The following is a 22,391-nucleotide window of genomic DNA, read 5'->3' on the forward strand; positions in this document are numbered from 1 at the left end:
AACAACCATCAGAGAGTTATCGTGACTTCGTAACAACCATGCTAAGTCATCCTTTAGTATAATCATTAACAACTCATCGTAAATGCTGAATCTATCTTTTTATTGTCCGATGTCATAATAAAATTTAAACTTAGTGTATAATGTATTTGATTTCACGTCAGATTCTTTGTAATCAAATTGGAATATCAGTTAATTAACGTGATTTTAATTAGGTAATTTTTCTTTATATTTAATTTTACGTTAAAGAATTAATTAAGGAAATAGAATTCATTCTGAGTTAAAACAATTATAAGTCACTTTTATATTAGATAAAAAGTTTACACTAAGTTTAATATTAACTTATTTTTATAATAAAAATATTCATTTTGTAAAAAAATAATATTAAAATATCCAAATATAAATTACATTATTTTAAAATCAATATTCATTCAAATATACACTAAAAGGATCTTATAAAACCTACCTAATTCCCTCACCAAGGGCTCAATTGTTGTGACTTATGTTAAATCCATATTTTACCTCACAAGAATTCTTCACCATTATATCTTTTTCTTTTTTATGTCATTTTAAAAGAGCACGAACTTCTCTCAATTGTAATGTATAAGTGCAAATGAAAATTATTGAAAGAAAAATTGTGCATGACAAGTCCAATTAGTAGTTTTGATAACGGAAAGGTTTTGCTCTTGCCTTGGCAATAGACAGATTCTAGAATAACATAGCTAGAGTAAAACCTAGATCTTAATAAGCCACACGAAGCTACGTACTCTCTCAGCTTAACTAATAGTAATTAGTATGTAATTATCTATATTGGCAAAGGAAATTAACCTGTCATGACACCCACCCCAAATTGAATTTGCATCTAATAGTGCTAATTAACAAGCTTAATTACTACATAACAAGAAACCATTAATTTCCTTCAAGCCAGTACTTAATTTCTAGTCTACCACAGACCCCATCAGATTTCTACAAAGCAACCACCAAATTGTTTCCCCATATATACAGTTTCCCTATATATTAATATTGTCGAATCTCTTTCCATCTCTATGCTCTCATGTGGTACCAATATGTCACATACTTACAACTGACCATAATAATATGGTTAAAATTCAATATCCTCCGTCAAAATACGGCTTTGAGCTTTTGCACAACTATATATCAGACTCGAACATGCGTGACCAATTCAAAGAGTAAAAAATTACGTGAATACCATTTTTAACTTTTTTTTGTATGCGCGGGCGTGCGTGAAGATATATGTGTGAACATAAGCTAGCTCAGTGTGTGAATGTTCGCCCTAATCTTAGTAGTTTCATTGATAAAAGATTAATTTAAGTGATGTTCTAAAAGAGAAGTGATTACTGTAAAACCAAACTTGATTAATTTAACCTACTGATAGATAGAGTTAACAATATGAGTGGCAAATAGTGATAGAAATCAAAAGTTGAACTGTACACGTAGCCATCACATTTGTGCAGACTGCAGAGTGATGAATCTAATAGTGATTAACTCAATTAGGACTATTTTTCATCTTGAACAATTGCTAATGTACTAATTTTTATTTTGAGAGAAGGAAACATCTGACAGCATTGAATTCACGTACTTTCAGTACGCCGAGGTAAAGATTATCAAATATCTTTCAGTTATAATATGCCCTACATGGAAGGTTAGGCTAGCAGACCCAGAAATCACATGACTGGGTCCAAATTAAAAGGCCTTTTGACAAGCTACCATTCACCAAAACTCATTTAATTACACCGACTCCTTTGAGATCTTACCCATCGTCCAAGAAATCAAAACTTTTGTTATTTATTTTTTCTTGTATGAACATGTTCATCCCAAATGTTTCAACATAGATAAGCTTATAGCTAAAATTTCTTATGTATTTACTAAAAAATATATATCTATAATAACATTGATGGGTACAAGCAGTTGAGATACTAGACATGCCAATCGATCACCAAACTAAAACCTAGTGATGGAAAACAAATCATTATCACAAAGCATGGAGATATAATGTTGATTGGATGGTAAAGAGAGAAGTTAAGAGGCAAAGATAACGGGTTTGATCTCCTTTACTGAGAAAATTACCATTTTAACAAACTAATATTTGTTGATAAAAAAAAATGATCACAAAGCATGATTGACCCCTATTGGACACTTGGTCAGATGAACCACAGGTACACACTTGGTTGACAAAGTAGTGCAACCCACTACATTACCCCCTTTATTGATCCTTTTATTCTTTGTCCTTCTATTACCATTATCCTTACCATCATTATTATTTGCATTGTTGTTGTCATTGTCACATTTGTTGCTATGGCCAGACTCTATAATAAGCCTATCCAATTGCCTTGAAATGCATTGAACTTCACATGTGTCAAGAAGAGGTTTATAATTATTGGTGTAAATTGAATTTGAGGGTGCTTCCTTTGCCATTCTCATAGCTTCTAACTTGTAATGTGAAGGCCTTGCCACACGTTGAGTTCTTGTGACATCAAACTCATTCTTAGCATTTCCTTCATAGCCTGAACCATGTTGGAACCATGCCGACGCAGTTGCTTTCAAAATGGCCAATTCATCTGTGGTTTTTTCATGAGGCTTCTTTCTAATCTCAACTAGAGAGTTTGGAGAAAAGAACTTGGATGACATCAGAATTGAGACCACTTTCTTTTTTTGAGAAAATGTCAATGTGTTTTTGGAAATTTTATGTTCCACCATGTAATGCAATGTGTTGTGGTTGAGAATTTCACATGTCTAAATTTTTTGAGGTGTTTCACAATGGTGGTGTCAGAATTTAATAACATCATTTATTGAAGATATGGGTATTCGGACCTACTAGAAGTTTAAAGATGTGTGGTAGTTTGGCTCTTGTGAGAAATTGGTTTGGCCTTCTGCAATGTATTTTTTTGACTTGTGTACACCAAGAAAGGATTATTCTCCAACATTTTTTTTAGGCTTCCAGGTTCAAAGGAACAAAAGTTGTTGTCAAAAGTGGTTTGGGACTTGGATTTTTTAATCAAGGTCTAGGGTTCAATCATCGACTTGAGCATGAAATCACAAATAGCAATACTACTTAATTTACTCGCAAAATGGACTGACTCGATGAGAAAGGATTAGATTAGTTGAATGTCAAATAAGAAACTTCAAATACCTCTAGTTAAACTAAAAAGAAAAAAACCACTTCAAAACTGTGTTATTTTCATATGTCCCACTATAGTGTGGTGGTTTATTGAAAGTTCACAATCAATGCTCCCTTTATGCTTTCATCATAATCTCTCTTTTGGTGATTGCAAAGCTTGTGAGTAGTATCTTCTTTTGGTGATTGCAGAGCTTTAGAGTAGGATCCATTTACTTAAATGTTTTTTACGAAAGTAAATTGGGTTAATATTCAATTTAGTCCTTGAATTTGTAAGATGTTAACACTTGGATCTCTGAATTTTGAAAAAACAAAATTTTGTCCCTCAATTTGTAAAAAGACCAACAAATTCATCCCACCACGTATTTTTTTCGTTAACACAAAGGACACAATCTACGTGACATTAAGGGACCATTTTCATAGTGAGAAATTGTACTGAGTGGGATGTTGACTCGAATGGACTAAATTGTCACTTGAAATTACGATGTAGCAATTTATCAGTTTGGACGAATTTTCATTTTTTTACAACAACAAAGTAACCGCTAATATTCTTCTCCCCCAACAACTTCATCTTCTCCTACGCTCATCCTCTTCTTCTCCCCAACCAAGGTTTATATCTTCTCCTCCTCCAATGTCCATCCCCTTGTTCTCTTCTCCCATTGTTATCCTTTTTTGTTGCACAAATCTTCTTCTTATGGTGGTTTGTTTATGGCTAGTTTAGGAATGGTGAATGGGTTGTTAGATAGCATGAAATGGAAATGTTTGTAGGTGTACACGTTGGACTAATTTGTCAACAACTTGTTAGATTCATGTATTTAATTAACATCAAGTAATATTATTAAGAGACTGATTTGTCACTTATTTATAAAAATGAGATGGTCAGATTATATCCCTTTTGCATGGTGTATATTGGCAGCTTTGTTGTATAATGGAAATTGAAAGATTTAGTGTAATATAATATTGAACTTAAGGACTTTAACATTAATACTAATCATATATAGGCTAAAACCACAATGGACTAGGTTCTTAAGTGGTCCAGTGTGAACTAATTTTATTAATGGATGGATTTATCTTATCCATATGATAGCAATCTATCCAATCTACACTAGATTTATTCCTTTTGTTACCCCTTCGACAACCTTCCGAGTCCCAACCACCATTTGTTGCCTCCAAAGGCAGTTTCCGGTGGCAATGTTTTTTTTTTAATTCTTTCCTCCCCACCATCGTCTTTTCTTCTCCCTAACAATCCATTTTCGTTGACAGCCATTGTCTCTTTCACAGATTACTAGTACCCTAAAAACACCAAATTAGGGTTATTCCAGGGTCAAGAAGTGAAATGCAACACACGACATTAAAACTAATAATATAATCCAAAGTAAATTCCACTTAAAATCATCACAACAAGAACCAAATGGAAATGTAAAAAAAATCTCAAAAAATTAGAAAATTCATAACTTGATTGATTAAAAAGAGAGCATTTTCATCGCATTCTTATTTTTCTATTACTGAACTTTGAATCCTTAATAGTAAAACTCATGCCTCAAAAACCAAACCTGTAAACAAATTTACAAAAAGGAATAAACTTTACATAACTTTACAATAACATTTGAGGAAGAGCTTAACAGGTCAACAAAGCAACCACCGCAAGATCACATGTTTTGTTTCGTTGTCATTGTCCACTGTGGTTGGAAACCTCTTCCACCACGACACTATTTTTTCCATTGTCGGCTCCTCCTTGCGCTATTGGAAGCCATCAAAGAGGTCCTCATCCAAATCCCTGGCGATAGTGGTGGTCGTAATTCAAACGCCTCTGACGGGGCAACACCAATGTTGTTGTGTAAGCATGCAACACTGACGAGATCTAATAATCGTTGGTGAGGGACATGACCGTCATCAACATTGATGAGGTGCACTAGTTTTCTTGTTATGTGCAGCATCCCATTTTTCGTAAAATAAATTAAAAAAGATTTTATTTAAAAATAAATAGAGTTTTAGAAAAATAATAAAGTTTTTATAATTAAATAAATAAGGAGAAAGAATTTTATTAATTAAAATAATAGTTTTAAGGTCAATAAAATAACTATATATCCTTAAAAATGTTTTATTTATTCATTTGATAGGGAGTAAAATCAAGTTTCTTTTTATAAAATGATAAAATGAAGAAAAATAGAGTAAATAAGAGGTCCTAAGTACCCTAGTTATAAATAGATACATATTAGGTCAGTTTTCACATTGACGATACATCTCTATACTTCCTCTTTCTCTCAATTTCGTTTTCCCTTCTTTCTCTCCCAAAACCCTCTATTTTTCTCGCATACACCCAAATCTATCTCAGTAAAACGATGACCCCGAACTTTTAACCGTTGGGTCGTCGTAAAATTTGAACACCATGTTTGGAACTTATTTTTTCACATAAACACCATTGGGATTTTTAAAATAATATTTGTAGTAAGGGGAATGTCCCTTGCATATATCTCTTTGTTTTTCCCGCATATACCCAAACCTATCTCAGTAAAACTATGATCCCGGACTCATTAACCGTTGGATCGTCTTGAAATTTGGACACCATATTGAAAATGCATTTATGCACATCTTCACCGTTGGGATTTGTAACATAATGTCTTTGGAGGGAGAAATTATCATCTCACGAAGACAGTGAACTGGAGGCTCCAATCCCTTCTCCTTCTCTCTAACGTTTGGAAATCCTAACAGAGCAGACAGAGGAAAAACTTGAGGAACCTTAGAAAACCTCTAGAGATGTCACTATCACTATTGGACTACACAGGTGAGCCCGCTTAGAGGTAATGGATGAGTTTATCACAATTGAGATTAGAATGAACATGTCTAGGGATTCTTAGAAGATTAAATTGAGATTTATTTAGGGATGTTTATTGTATTGTAATTCTTCATGTATGATTATAATTATGAGATTTTTATATTGGGATCATGAAATTGTGATTGAAATTGTGTATAAGTGAAAAGTTGAACATGTATTAATTTATGAGATAACGTAAACATGTGATGATGAATTATGACATTATGAGATTTTAAATTGTGGACATAGATATGGTTGTGAATAAGTGTGGTTAATACTTGATGTGACAATACTTGTGTTATGAGCTGTGAATTATACAATAACTCGACTGGTGTTTACCTTGAGAAAAATGTTTATGCGCAAAGTGTTAAAAGGGAAAGTGTAGGGTTCCAAATTAGGAACCTAAAGTGTTAAATTGTAGCGCAATGTGTTAAACGTATTTAAAACACGAGTATGAGATCGTGGGTATTGTATAATTCATTAGCAGTGTCTGCGTGCAAAAGTTGTTATAGGGGTTAGACCTGAATCGGGAAGGTGAAGCCCTAACGGATTCTTCAGAGTCTAGGCCTTAGGGGTAAAGACATTCAGTTTGAGTGCTCCTTTAAGCCTATGTTGATCCCATATGGTTGGAACATTCTCGCAAAATAGAGTAACCCTGATTGGTCACTTTATGATTTTACTTAGTGAGAGTGACCTGGCATACCCATGGTGTGGTGTGTCTTGTTATGTACTCCTAAGCGCCCCAGTGTGGTTTTTCACTAACATGGTACCACATTACATATAGGTTTGAGTCTTAGTATAATTGTTGCATAATGTCTGTGAATTGTTTATCATGAAATTGATGAGTGTTGTTACGTCTTGACTTGAGTGTGTGATTTATGTGTAATGTGATTGGTGATTGAAAAATGAATTTTAAATGATAAAGTAGTGAAGTAACGTGGATTGTATTAAGTTGAGCTATGTTATAAATATTTCTATAATTTATTTTGATTTTGTCTTTGTTTATCTGTATTTTTTTTAGAAATGTGATAATTCATTCTTTGTGTATTGTTTGTGTTTGGATCCTGTGATGATATCGAACCTTATGTTTATGGAAGCAAATGACTAGGAGGATGACTTTAAAGAACCTCGTGCTAGAGGACGCTGAGACACAATGCTCTGATAAGATGTGACATTGGAGCATGAGTTTTTATTTCAATTGCATGATGTTATTTTACTTTATTTTATTCCATTGTTTAACAAGATTTCTTTTATAAACTTTGACGGCCTTGTTCTTAGTCAAATATGTTTTTAATAAGTTTTATTTAGTAATAGTGAAGTGAATGTGACCCTTTACCACATGAATTTGTGTACGTGATTTTGATAAAATTGATTTAATTAAATTCTGCATTTTATATGTTTTTCTTATTTGTATGTATGTCGGGATAGAGGGTGTCACATTTTGTGTCCCAAAAAGTTTTGATCTTGGCAAGGAAGTCAACAGTGGAAGATGTGCTTGCTATAAGAGATGTCATAGGTGATGGCGGTGGTGGCGAAACCATGGTTGTTAACTACGGTAATGATGAGAATGACGAATAGAGGAAATGGATCGGAAGAGTGAACAGTGTTAACAGTGAAGGGTGGAGAAAGAGTCGGGAGGAAAAGATCCAATGGGGTGAGTGTAGAGTGCAACACTATGAATAAGATAAATCCAACCATAAATAAAATTGGTTCATTATGGACCACTTAAGGACCTGGTCCACCATAATCTTGGCCTCAAACATAACACAATTAATTTCATTCTTAAACTATTAAAGATAAAAAAAAAATTCCGCTACGACAATACCAAAAAATAAGCAAAAACTAATAACTATAGCACCGCCCAAAATAAACAACTAACGGCCAAATGACAACAACAAAGATGTCATAGTGGAAATTCTCCAAAAAAACAAACCATCATAACACTTGTTGAAGTTCCAATTAGCATACACATAAAAAAAATATAAGAACAATAAATATTATCACTTCTTCTTGTTTTCCCTTTGTGGCATCCCTGGTCTGAGAATGAAGCTCATGAAGTTAGGTTTTATCATCCTTGGTGAAGGTCCAGCTAGGAATGGTATCCTGATAGGTGCAGTAGGCCTAGTTAGAAGAGGCCTAAATGTAGGTGTTGGCTGAACAGACACGAAATTTGGTTCCTGCAACTAATGAATTTAATGACAATAATTAGTGTAGGTCATGCATGCTACAATATGCAAAGAATAAGGGATTTAACTCAACTTGTGGTAGAAGACTTGTTTGCACTGTTATAGGCTTAGGTTGACCTCCAGAGTCAACCATTGACACTGTTGGAGGTTGTTCTGCAGTGGATGCAAATTGAGAACAATCAATCTCATCCTATAAGAGTTAAAGACAAATATAAGTAAAGCTCCAACATGCATAATATAACAATAACAAAAACAAAAAACAAAATTTATTTTTACAACTTGTTAAGATTGGGTGTTATCAGACTCTTCAAGTGGTGGTGGTTGCCAATTTTTGGGTCTTGGTGGAATACCACCATTTGTACATCCCCTACAGTTGTGACCAGAAAGATTACATCTTTTGTCAGTGGTTTTCTTGTAAGTTCTTTCGAGTCTACTACTGTTGACTTGACCTTTATTCTAATCCCTTCTAGATTTCTTTAGATGCTCAAGTCTTCTTTTCGTGGTATGAGAATGATATTAATTTGTGAATCTTTTCTCATAGAGTCATTAACTTGATTCTGAATTTGGTTAACAATCCTTTCAATTTCCTTGTCAAGATCAACATCAATATCTTGAACTTCATCCTCAGTTTGATTCACCACAACCTTATCAGGCACACCACCTACCAGAATTGGGAAATCATCCACTATATGTTCAAAGTGTATGCACATATTTGTTAGGGTGAGCAATACCCATGTGGCACATGTGCAAGATATCTTTATCATTCTCCAACTAAAGCAATGCATAATCCTCATTAATGCTAAGATAAAAAAAAAAAGCACAGTTGCACAAGTCAAAAATAGTCCACACTGTCATCTTTCATAATTCTCCCAAACACAGAACTCACCGTCCACATATTCCAATGTGTCATATCATCCTTGTTGAATCTACCCTTGTGGTGCACAACAAGATCGATGTGATCAGAATTCTACGACCCATGAAAAGAACAACATGATTAATTTCTTCACACACAAGACCATCTACTTAAGCACCAACACAAAGACACAATTTTTATAACCAAAAACATCATGATTTCAATATCTAAACTAGTATCAGTACCCATTGTCAAATTTTTTATACCAAAAATAGAGTGCACCCACACTCTAACAGAAACATATCAATACAAACCTTAAACCCTAACTTTGTTCTAGAAACGAAAAACGATAGTTTTTTTAACATCAGAAAAACTTAAGAGAAGGAACAAACAACAACGAAAAAAACTCAAGACATAGCTACACACAACCAAACAACTTCCACAAAAAAGGAACAAAAAAATGTGAATAGTCCATTATCAAATGCTTACCTTCTGACCAAATCAATGGAGAACGATTGGTTTGGTCTTCAAAAGTTTATCAAAGCACAATCATTGATGGCAACTTCCACTCGTCGAAGGGTTTCTCTCTCCCTTTGACTCTCGCTCTCACTTAGAGAAGGCAAAAACACCAGAAGACACAACCAGTAGGCATTGGTGAGAATAAATAACAAAGATTTATTTCGTTTTGTATTACACATGCGGTAAAACATGGAAAATTTTTCAAACTAACAAATTTGTCCATCAAAATTTCAAGTGACAATTTCATCAATCCAAGTCAACATCCCACTCAACACAACTTCTCACTGTCAAAATGATCCATTAATGCCACATAGCATCATTTGTGTTAACCGAAGAAATAAATGGTGGAACCCAAATGTCAACGCCTTACAAATTCAAGGACTAAATTGAGTATTTATCCAAATAAATTTGATAAAAATTATTTTTAAATCATTAGATGATATTAGAATATATTTTCACATTAACTTCATTAGAATGTGTTACAATCAGGGAAATTAATGTTGCTTATAAATCAAATGGATACTTAGTGTCATATTCTTTCATGGTCTCCATGCAACTTTGCTGACAATAAAGGCATCTTTATATTTGGATTTCCGTAAACTTCTTCTCCTCCCACCTATAATGAAGACATTATGGCTCAATCACCAAAAAATTTAGCACTACAATTTTCCCAGCATGGAAAAACATGATTTCTTGAATAAGATTAGCGGGAATTAGTAACAATTAATTACCAAAAAAGAAGAATTAGTAACAATTGAAGTGACATCAAAGAATAATACTGAGCATAGAACAATCCAATATCAAGGTAATGTATTTAACATCCACACCAAGTGTGGTTTGACAATAATTATGACGCCATGGCTAGTGGCATTTGACTTAGTTATCAAGCTTGGTCTATTTATTTCTTCTGAGTAAAAAATTCTCTTTAAAATTATTTTCTTTATCAACAAAAATATCCCTCCATAGAAAGAAAGAAAAAAAATCAATCAAGGTGTTTGATTCAGCGATCGGAAATCCTCTTGATTGCTTGGCTATTCATCAACTTTATGACCAAACAAATTTTGAGCGCGCTTTAAACATGAAAGATACTCGTTCTTTATTTCAGGGGTATCAGCAATTGACCTCTTATGTACAAACTGCAAAGGAAGAGTGAAGTAGTAATAAATTTCCATAATCACATGTGAAATAATGGAAGATGTTCACTCCCTTACTTTCTAATTCTGAATGTAACTATTTGCTAATACTAGTAATCTGTTATCTGTATGATCTCTACAATCCAAGTATAATCACTAGTACTAACATATGCATAATTCAAGTCTTTTAAATTAGTGAAATGAATAGTCTGAAATGCAGGTAAGTAAATGAAATACAAGCCAGAAATATTAGGTGATGTTTACATGCTACAGGTAATTCATAAAGCAACAAACTTGTATACGTTTTGGTAATGACTTCATTGCTCTCAAAATATTAGGGACCACGGATGGTATATTGATCAGAGTCGTTCATTTTATATTAATTAATGAAACAAATATTTTGTAATGTAAAATGGACAATCCTCATTTATGGACCATTCACAATCCCTAATATTTTGGACCATTGTAAAAGCTACTACTAAGCACACATCCAAAGTATTTGAGTTTAATTTCTACGTAGGATCAATGTGAAAAAAATTTACATTGTTAACTAATCAGAAACATGGTAAGCATGACTTTAAAGGTAATTATTGTAAAAATCAGAAAATTTACCATACATAACAACAAATTGTTATTAGATAACAGTGTAAAAATTCTTTACATTATCAATGCATAGACTAACTTTTTTTAACAGAAATAGAACCATCAATTAATCAACAGAACATTTCCCATTGCATATGGTAAAACTTGTTTTCTATAATACGGTTTTTTTTTTTTAATAAAACCATCTTGCAGTTGCAGGGATTGCTACATGAGATCATGAATAAATTGTGGCACTCACCGTAACTTCTGTTCTGGCTTAAAAATAAAATGTATAATCTTGATGCAAGTATATATAAATGCTTTCCTCCGAAAGAAAAAATATAAACTTTTGATTTGAAATAGCGTTCTATTACTAAGTAGTATTCCATAACACTAAATTAATTACTTATGAGGAATAATTCACTAGAAAAATTAGCGTCATGCAAAGCTCCCAAGAAAAATCATCACACAAATATGTTTACCTCCTTGTAAGTAGAAATGCATTGAAGAAGTGCCTCCTGAGCCTCGATGTTAATATTATCTCTTTCCTGCTTTACAAAAGAACACTAACACTTAATCAAGTAGAAATATGATATTTGCAGTTTTTCTCATTTCTCTGGGACTTGAACCTAATTGCACTGCCATCAAGGCTGGTAATCTAACCTGAATCTCCTGCAATTCTTGCTTATCTAACTCCACTGATGACAACGTATAGAGTGATTGCAACTGTAAAAATTACATTTCTACTTTAATAAACAAATCATTTTTATTCGCAGAAGAGTACGAATCACAATCTTGTTTTAATATACATGCATAAGAGGAGTGTAACAATCCGGGGAGGGGGACTGACCAATATGGCCAGTGCTACTTGGCCTTCCTTTCTAGAATCTCCAGGCTTACTGAATTTCTTTAACTTGTCCTTTTGTTTCAATACCTTCTCCAAACATTGACGTGAAATCCTGAGATGGAACAAGAAATGGCCTATCATAAATGTGCTTTATTCTACAAACTTATAAGATGTTCATGAACTTTCAGGAGATGGCTAGTAATTGCTGGCCAAGCCAAGCAAAGGCCTAGACCTTAAACCAAATATTACCCTTCAAAATTAAAAATTAAATATAAGAACAATCCAATTCTTAATGGGGAAGTTACTTGTGTAATCCTTTAATGTTGGGAGGAAACTAAAGCACAAAAGTTTTCTTCAGCAAATATAATTTAATAAGGATCATCAGGTTACAGCACAATAAGTTTCAGCCAAAAATTAACCGAAGCAGGTCCAAGGAGGTTGAAAGCATAATGGCTCACTGCGGTGAGGTAGTTGATTGTTCTACCAGGTTTCTCCCTTTCAAATGAGGTATTTTATTTATCTGCATGGTCTATTAGTTGAATGTTCCTTCACATTCATTAATATGAATCATGTTAAAAAAGGAATAATAAAATAAATCTATTTCAGAACTAAGTAAATATGTTTTTTATCCTTTCCTTAAGTGAACCAACCCAATCTAAATGCTGTACATGAAAAGATTGAGCAATTGTATGTATGACATCAAATTCCACCTGTCCACAAGTCATGGACAGAGAAATAACTGATAAAAACTGCATTGTAAAAAGAAAGAATAATTTACACTGAAAAAAGAAACAAACATGTCAAATTGATTGAGTTCTGATATTCAGAAGTAGTTGAGAAAGAGACAGCCATGTCAAACTAATCCAAACCTTATGGAATTATACAAATGATTCTTTGCCATATCAAGCTCAGCTTTAGCTCTAGAAACATCCAACTTTTTATGTTGACTGCAATCAAGCATTGCCACTCTTGCTAGATGAAGTAAGTTTGCACCTATCTGACCATGAATAAAGAAAATATCAGCTTTGCATTCAATATGGGATTTGAAATTTAAATAGAATTGGAATTTGGAACTACCAAAATCCCTGTCAAAGAACATACCTGAATATGGTCACTGGGAAGTAAGTCCTTCCGGACATTAAGACATCTGCAAGGAAAAAAAAAAAGTGAGGATTTCATTTGTATAAAATAAAAATTAAATGAAGCGAAAAGAATATAAAAATTAATTTCCCAGGTTTCAAGTATTGTAATAACCTTTCAAGAAGCTCTTTAGAATCTTTTGTATTGCCAGATGCTTGCAGGGTCAGAGCCAAAGATTCAGCTGCAATAACAGTGTCCAAGAAATACCATCCCTGTATTACACCAAATGCATCATGTTTTTGACGATGACAACAGATTTGTGACAAAACTGTTCTTGCAACATTTTCTAATTTCATTGAGTAAGATCAACACAACTAATTCTAAATGAAAACAGAAAGTAGCAAATGGAAAAGGAAGATTAAAAAATGCCAGCCAAGGAACATCATAAAATATCAATCTGTCACTAGAGCCAGTCATACTACTTTCCACGATTGTCAAGTAATAATAATAGTTTTATGAGTTATGAAATCATGATTGTTTTGTGAGAAATCCAACTCCTAACTTGTTCAAAAATTACAGCCCAATTATCTATTATCACCATACTGTTATTTGATCAAACAAATTAAATATGCTAATAACAAAAATGTCAATCTACATAAGAATAACTTAAAAGACTTTAATAGTTATTCAGCAAGAGTAGAAACAGCATTCTATCACAACTAAACTTAAGAACAGAAAATAATAGTGCTCAACCACCCTATCTATGGGCCTGCTCAATGCATCAGGAAAAGAAACCAACTTGTCTTGCCCATCCCTATACCCCTAAACCATGACAATGGCACGACACTAAAAGTGACAGAAAAAGTAGCAAATAAGATGCAACCACTAATTCACCCAAATGAAGAAACTAAATCAACTTAGACAAATTGTATTTGACGAGGATAATTTCATTAAGCAGAAGTTTCTTTCACTTAACCACTTTTTAAAAAATAAAATAAAATAAAATCCACTTACCCAGTATTTATAAATTTATAAAACATGCATGCATCATGGTTAACAAGAAAGCCAATTCAAAGCAAAAGACAAAGAAGTTAACAAAAAGAACCTTTGACAATTCCATAACATGCAGGATCTTTCTCTGGACCATTTCAGCTTCAGCAATTCGATGTGACTTCATATATATCTAAAAGAATATAGCAATAACTTGATATAAGTAAGAAAGTTAGGATGAAAAAGTAAACAGAAACTTTGGAACAGACCCACTTTGAGGGTGGACAACGCACAAACTCATTTTAGCTTAAGCTGGAATTCATAATTAAATTATGAAGAATGCAAGGAATATCAAACTCCTTACCAATTGGTAAAAAAAATCCAATACAATATCAAGAACCAACTCTTCCCAAAGTTAAAATTTTCAGGTGGAGAGAGAATAATTTTTATTTATCTAATATCTAGTTTTGTGTCTGAACACTTATATGTAACACTATTTTACCACTCAAGTATACTTGGATTGTGTGACATAGGTTTTAGGTTCCCTTTCTCCACCTATAGATATTTATAAAACACTAAATGAACAGTATTATTCAATTTACACCATAGCTGTCATCATAAAAAATTCCTTAGAATACAGCAGTATTTGATGTCCACTTACAAAGATTAGTTCTCTGTCCAACTTACAAGAGAAACACATGTATTATTCTATTTACACAATAACACACATTTTAATAATATGCAACTGCTCCTAACTTTCTGCCCTAAACTGTCAACACAATAGTTACTATTGAACATATTATAATAATACATAACTGTTAATGACAGTTATTATTACACATATTCTGATAATAAATGATTGCTCCAACTTTCTACCAATAACTATTATAACTGACCCAAACTCTCGATTCCCATGAGATAGCATAAGTTTCTATTAAGATTAAGTATAAAGGTTTTTTATGTTGTTATCCAATCATAGATTATTTATCAACAAAGAATTGGGAGGAAAAAGGATTAAAAGGCCACCTGTGAAAGGTATCGTAGTCTTCTAATGCATACAAAAGACTCTCCTTCACCACCTTCCTAGATGCGTAAACAAATTAGCTTAAGCACAATAATAACAACAACAACAATAACAATAATAATAATTACCAACCCCACTGTGGGGGGAAATTTAAGTTACAAAAAGAAGGTTCACATACCTCTAGCATCCTTATAGAGTCCTTAATAAGGGCCTCAGCATCCCTTTCTTTTCCTTGAAGATACAGTACCTGAACACAATTATTGTAGAATAAAATCCTCATTTGAGCAAAAATTCCAACTTCGGAAAAGCAGCAAAGAGAAAAATAAGTCACCAATGAACAATGACATTCTGACTGAACCCAGTAAGCATAAAACCTAAAAGAAGCAAGAAAATTATTCTATCCTAGAGAAATTGCATAAGTTATCCTTTTAAATCTCTGATTCTTTAATGACTACCAAGTTATTATGGAGCATTGCTTCACAGCACAGACTGAAAATATATGTAAAAGAAACTATTCATTCAAAGAACACAAAGTAGAAATCAGAGAAAAGAATAGAAATACTCTGTTATGTCAAAATAAGGAAAAGCAAACCTAAAAATATATGTTTGTCAAGCTTAAGACACAAAAGTACCCCCATAACTTTATGAAAGAGGAGGTACTAAGAATATCTAAAACAAAGTTGTATCTCTCTTCTACCCTACATTCTAAAACAAATAAATGATCTCCCATCCACATTTTCACTCATTTTTTGGGGGAAACAGATGTGGTAGCATGTCTAAGACTCTTAAGTTATGTGAAAATAGTAGTGACTAGTGAGTGACTCTCATGCATCATGCTCCTTCGTTTTTAATTCTGACATATTAGACTACTTTAACAAACAGAACAAACAAGAATAAAAAATAGTAGTGTAAAAGGACAAATAATTACCACTCCTAGATGATACATTGTATCTGAACATTCTGAATGGCCATACCCCAGAACACGCCTTTTTATCTGAATAAATAGTCATTATCACATGCTAAAAATCAAGACAACATACAGCCTCAATCATCAACCACAGAAATAACGTCAAGAAATAACAATGAAATACAAAGTGATAGAGGAAAATAATTGTCTCTCCCTGATAATAATAAGTCCATACCTTCAAAGCACGCTGTCAAAAAACAAAAAATAAAAGGAGGAAAGTGGTCACTAGAACTGAAAGAACATAAAGGAATAAGACTAACTACAATATAAACCATGTCAGTGTCACAAACAGATTACATGTGAGAGAGGAAAAGAGGAATAACCGAAAATGAACAAACAAAAATACCAACATTCAGGATCCAAAAATGATGAAATTTGGTTCCATTACATAAAAATGCAAAAATAGAATGAGTAAATGGTCTAAGATATCCACATTCAAAAGATTCTCAACTGCTTAGAAAATTGGAAGAGTGCTTTCATTTCTTTAGGTTATCATTTAACCCTTTTTCAGGACCTTTTCTTATAGAACTTAATACTTATTAAGAGTTTTGATCCAACTTATTAAGGGCTTTTATCTAACTTTTGTCTTCATTAAGAGATTCTCTTTAGCCACAAGTAGGAGATAAGAGAAGAGACCATGTGTTCGGTTGTGGAGTTTGTTGTGGGCCCAAGAAACAGTGAGGCTTAGATTTTGTCAATTTGGTGTAGAAAAACATTGCATGGTTGGTAATAGCAACGGTGTTTTCCTCAAGAAAGTAATGCCCCACGGCACCAGATTAAAAAGTGTCCCTGAAAATGGGGTAATTTGTGGGATTTAATTGCTAAAGTTGAAAGTACAGGACAGTTATATGAGAGTAGGGTAAAGTTGGCGGGGATTAATTAGAACTGTTGAATGAAATTATCTTCTTATCTATGCAATAATGGGGCAAAAAACATATCACCAAGACAAAGATAGCTGAATTCAACAAATTACCTCATAGCTAACACGAGCTTCTTCCAACTTCCGCTGTCCAAGGTAGAACTGCCCAAGGTTGTGAACAGCAACCCCAACCCTGCAAGATCAAAGATTCAAATTGAAGCCATCAGGCCCAATGAAATTCATCATACTAAAGGCTACACACACACATATATAGTTTAAATACATTTTCTACCCTAAATTACCTCAATTTTGGTTTTAGTCCCTACTTTAATTCAGAATAAAGAATGTTGCATTTATCAAATGACAACAACACCATATTTATATGAAAGGTTGAGAGAACCAATCCAATAAATTTAGAAATTAGAATCAATATATCTAGAGAAATAATGGAAAGAGGTACTTGCCTGATGTTCCCTAATTATACCAAATATCTCAACACACTCTCTCAAGCTAGAGCATATATCTCATATCATAATATCATATGCATTCAATTTATCAGATATATACATTATGCTAGGTTCCCACAAAGATTTTGTGAAAACATCAGCAAGCTGATCTTTAGCCGTGTGATTCATGTATCCAACCTCACCTAGTGGGATAAGACTTTGTTGTTGCTATTGTTGTTAGCAAGCTGATCTTTACAGCAGACAGACAAAATCTTGATGAGTTTCCTAATTCCACAAAGCTTAATGCAGTGTTTTCATTTATTTGATACAATGAGATTAAGATGAAACTTTCAAGTACATTTCTTATCTCTTTTTGTTCCTCCTTTTCAGAATTTTATCTTTCCAAGACCCAAGTCCATGCAAGCCCTAGATCATCATTTATGTCCCTTTACTTCATGGGCACTATACCTGATTGATGCAAGCTCTATATCATCTCATTTCTATTCATTTACTGTATACACATTTTTGGTTCCTAGTAATGATCTTCAACTTATACAATTGAAAGTAGATGAAGCATTATTTATGATGGTAGCACAGTAATTGCACCCTACCGTACATCATCAGGACCAAAAGATTCCTCTAATATGTTGATAGCTTCCAAATACAAGGGTTCTGCTTTGTCAAATGCCTTTTTGACCCTGTACAATTCTGCCTGAAATAATAATAATCAAAATGAGTTGTGCATTATCAGCGTCATTTACTTTCTCAACTAGCCTAAACAACAAAGGATCATTCATGAATAATCAGCCAATTGGACTGCTTTACAAAAAAGAAAATAAGACGATTAACATTGCAATAAGATAGCTCAAAAAGTGAGGATTGCTCCCCCATTTATATACACTATTTTGGCTATATCACTAGTCAATGTGAGATCTTTAACACACCCCACACTGAGGACAGGAACCAAGCGTGAAGTTTATGTGACTGGACATTTGTCGAGGGTTCAACAATGGGTGACCCAATAGGCCAAACAACAATTGCTAGAATAGGCTTTGATACCGTTTTAGAATTTGGATTTGAAACTTACTCAGCCCCAAAAGCTACCTCATGAGATAAGGGTTGCCTCTCACTTATATATACTATTTTAATCGATGTGAGATCTCCAACAAACATCAAAGAACTAGAAGACTAAAAATACATTTTGAAAAAGAAGAGAAAGGAACAGACTCAAGAAGTGTTTCCAATAATTAGAAGATTGTGTTTTCAATTTCAGCCTTTATGAGGTGCACTGATGATTGCTTTCATGGAGAGTATCCCGTCTGATATGCAGTGAGCTTGGAAAGATTTACTGCATACATAAATAATAAGACTATTGATCTCTTTTCTTTTAGTTTTTTTAAGTAGGAGGTAACCTTGTCCTCCCCTAGTTGTATTCTTACCTTTTTCTCTCCTACAAAACTCCTTTATCAAAAATATAATAAATTAAGAAAGAAAAAATCTTATCAAAAATAGAATAAATTAAGAAACAATCATCAACTGCAAGTAAAATGACCAGATTGTTGCATGCAGAAGCAACATGCGGGTCTTTCTCGCCAAAACCTTCTTTAGCTTCTTCTATAGCAGAAAGGAAGAGTTTTTCAGCTTCATCTAGTTTTCCCTGGCAGAAAATGCATAAATAAATAGTCAACAACAACAATCTTTTCCCACAATGTGAGGTGTATAATAGAACTTAATAACAAAGAAACAGGAAGAAATAGCATGCCTGAAGAAAAAATTGTCTCGCTTTATCTGTAAAGACTCTCCATTTTGCTGTATGTATGTTTGATACTACAGAGTCATCCTCAATTTTTCTCAATCCGATTAAGTCACCCCCTGGGTCATTATCAGAAGATGCTTCAGTTGTTGCATCTTCTGCAAATACAGTGCTGGCACTAATTCCTAAAGTCATTGCTGCACAAAAATCAGATTAGTCAATTTAAATTATACGAGAATAATGTTTATAACTTTCAATGTTGATAATGATTAATGAGTGCTACAATATTAAATAGTTTTCCATGGGATAAAATTCTCAACAAATATTCATCAGGTTAAATGATTTAAATTTCATATCAAGTAGATCATGCCCTTAAAATTTATTGTTACAGTCTTAGAGATGTCAAAATACAATCATTCACGTGTCTTCACTTAACCACTTAAGCTTTTGGGATAATTGGCTCAAGACAAGGTATCAGAAAATCTATGACCAAGTAATCTAGAGTTCAATCCTTGTTGCACCAATTCTTCTAATAAAAGTTGAACTTCAATACAAGGCAGGTGGGTCTAAGCATTGTAAGCCCAAAGGGCTCAAGTAAGGTGGCGTGCACATTAGAAATGTTAATTCATTTGTGTTCTCACCTAATAGTTTAAGCTCTTGAAGTACTTGGTTCAAGACATTTCACATTAGCTTCATTCCATCACTATATCATTAGCTTTTCATTAGGCTTCGTGGTGAAGCTTATCAAAATAAGCTCACCTGATAAACTTCTATTAAATAAGCACTTAAGTTGTTTACTCAAACATCAAAAACCATCCTCTTCATGCTTTAACATCTTAAAAGTTTTGGGTGAATTGTTTCCTTTACACAGTATCAAAGAGTTGTCAGAGGATTTCAATCGTCACAGTCCTTACTATCTTAATTAAATCAAATGTTAACATAGGAGTGAGTGCATGCTTTATCCATGCTTCAAGCTTGAAGCCTTTAATGCGGAGCATCTTAGAGATGAAACCAATCTTTGGGCCTGCACCTAGAAAGCTAACCTTTTGGTTTTGGGTGAACCAGTTTTCTTTCAACTGTTTAACAATATAGGAAAGGAAGCTGATTAAGACTTCTGTTGCATTTGTTCTATAAGCATGTGAAATAGAAGCTAGAAAAAGAAAAACAAGATTAAGGAATTAACATTTAAAAAGATCAGAAACTTTCCCCTTGACCCTCATTTAAAAATGAAAAGGATTCAACTTTACTATCTACCTATCAAATGGAAGAGCTCTCTTCATAAAAAATATATAATTTCTTTTTATTGCTGCAAAAGATAGGAATAAAACATGGAATAATTATCACAGAATTACAGATACAGCATCATTACAATTTGAAAATGTTTAAATGAGAATATAACATTTTTATATGTTAGTTGTTAGAAAACATGGCTCAAGAGATGTAAAAATAAAAACATACCTACATGTCCAGACATAACAATCCATAGACAAGGATCCCTGAGATCTATCCTACAACCATGTGCACCAGTTTGATACCAACGGAAAAGTTTGAGTTTACCTGGAATAACATAAAAACAACAAGAAAGTAAGGATAGGCAAATATCATCTTCCTTGCAGGATAACAAAATCATTGTCCATTCACAAATTAATCAACCATGAATCTACCTATGCAGCAAAAGTCAACAATGATGTGTGCAAAACCTGTAAATATGTAAAATTTCAATTTCAATGTCAAAGGGAAAGAAAAAAAAAAGTTCATTTCCTTAAAATTAGGAAATGGGTGTAAGGGTAAGGGGCTTTGTGGGAAATCTGGAGTAACAGTTTTTCTGTTTCATTTTCAATTCCAATAAACACCAAACTCAGAATGGACACTAAATAAGGGAACTCCTTTTTGGAAGTAGTATAAACTAGGAAGATGCAATGTTATGCACCAAAGTTCCCATTTTGATTTTTCCTGCCAATTAACACCATCATGATATATTAATAAGAGTGAAACTTTCACAACCATAATCTTGTATGGATTATGCCACTCATTTATACACAACCCATCATCTAAAATTCAAAAATAAAAAGGTATGACCCTAATCACCATAAGAGTTTAAAACAAACAAAACCCAGAAGAGACATGTAATAAGAGAATGAATGTAAAGGGAGTCATCAAATTTCAATGGTTTTGCATACCGGAAAATGCATTTGTGGTTGCTGTAGACGCAGCAAAGAAATGTGAAGCCGGAAAGCGAAGTTTTTTTAGCAAACTTGCTGCCGCCACACGCAGAGACATCTTTTCTTTTCCACCGGAGAAGATTAACAACTGATCAGGTAGATACTGCAGAGTTCAAAGAGTTTTGGTGTGGGTTTAAGCTTCAATGTTTTTTTCTTTTTTCTTATTTATTTACAGAAAAAAAAAATGTTATGCAATAAGATCATCATGTTCGTTTGAAAATAAAAGAAGATGAAAATTAAAAAAATAAACATGATATGGGGATTCATACTTTTATTGTATACTTTAATTCTAAATTTTCATCTTAATTTATTTATTTTTCATTTATGTTTACTCTACTAAACGGATGCTAATAGTTTAGAATAATTATTTTAAAAAATATTTGTGATTGAATTTTTTACTGTGCATAGTTACTAATCTCATTTATTTTAGTGTCAAATTTTTTTTTGTTAATACAAGAAAAGTATCAGGATTAACTTTTCCCTTATTAATTTTAATGTGTCAACTTTTTTTAGTTTATCATTTAAAAAATTGTTTTTAAAATTAAGAAAATTTAATCTTTTATTTTACTCGAAGCTTAAGTTGTCGAAAATTTTACTCTACTGAAAATTTCATAATTAAAATATTGAATTTTACTTTAAAAAAACTAATTTTTTTATCTTCAATTTTTAATCACGCGTTTTATATAATAACTATTTAAGTTTTACTAATCTGTTAGGTTTGAAACTTTTAAAATTATTTTATTAGCATCAACTTAAGATCTTTATGTAAACAAAAAAGTATGTCACAGAGTTTAATTTGTTTAATTTTTAAACAAAGAAATTTGATTTAATCGAAAAAAAATAATCAAAATTAAAGAAACTAAAATACAGTTATATATCTTGGCTCTGTGTAAGATAACACATCACATCGCAATCAATTTTAAAAATTATGTGACTTCTACGCAAAGGTAAAGTTTCGTTAAATGTTGTGAAATATTATTCA

The 22,391-nt window shown here is 32.8% G+C and overlaps 1 protein-coding gene across 3 annotated transcripts; it reads right to left on the reverse strand.

The window, feature by feature from the left end:
• Nucleotides 1-10,266: 10,266 nt before the first annotated feature.
• Nucleotides 10,267-21,613, reverse strand: LOC100817145 (kinesin light chain 3). 3 transcript variants are annotated; one of them, XM_014764210.3, is made up of 18 exons: nt 21,368-21,613; nt 20,646-20,744; nt 19,197-19,384; nt 18,987-19,091; nt 18,046-18,146; nt 17,103-17,181; nt 16,305-16,316; nt 16,091-16,156; nt 15,341-15,409; nt 15,165-15,221; nt 14,254-14,331; nt 13,323-13,420; nt 13,170-13,215; nt 12,938-13,065; nt 12,072-12,180; nt 11,885-11,947; nt 11,704-11,772; nt 10,267-10,642 (listed from the first exon to the last, which is right to left on the reverse strand). In XM_014764210.3, the coding sequence occupies exons 1-18, from the start codon at nt 21,465-21,467 to the stop codon at nt 10,538-10,540; spliced, it is 1,572 nt and encodes a 523-aa protein (XP_014619696.1). In that variant the 5' UTR covers nt 21,468-21,613; the 3' UTR covers nt 10,267-10,537. The 3 variants fall into 3 exon arrangements, with proteins under 3 accessions (XP_014619696.1, XP_014619697.1, XP_014619698.1); XM_014764211.3 differs by having other exon boundaries at nt 11,704-11,769; nt 21,368-21,610; XM_014764212.3 differs by having other exon boundaries at nt 20,650-20,744; nt 21,368-21,523.
• Nucleotides 21,614-22,391: the final 778 nt, after the last annotated feature.

Source organism: Glycine max, chromosome 11, assembly GCF_000004515.6.
Source record: "Glycine max cultivar Williams 82 chromosome 11, Glycine_max_v4.0, whole genome shotgun sequence".
NCBI lineage: Eukaryota > Viridiplantae > Streptophyta > Magnoliopsida > Fabales > Fabaceae > Glycine > Glycine max.

Excerpts from the sequence above, each read along its gene's own strand:
- LOC100817145 (XM_014764210.3), bottom strand. The coding sequence starts at position 21,467 with ATGTCTCTGCGTGTGGCGGCAGCAAGTTTGCTAAAAAAACTTCGCTTT. Across the intron at positions 14,332-15,164 it reads GACTACGATACCTTTCACAG|ATATATATGAAGTCACATCG; the intron begins GTGGCCTTTTAA and ends ATATTCTTTTAG. Across the intron at positions 11,773-11,884 it reads AAGAATTGCAGGAGATTCAG|CAGGAAAGAGATAATATTAA; the intron begins GTTAGATTACCA and ends TCTTTTGTAAAG.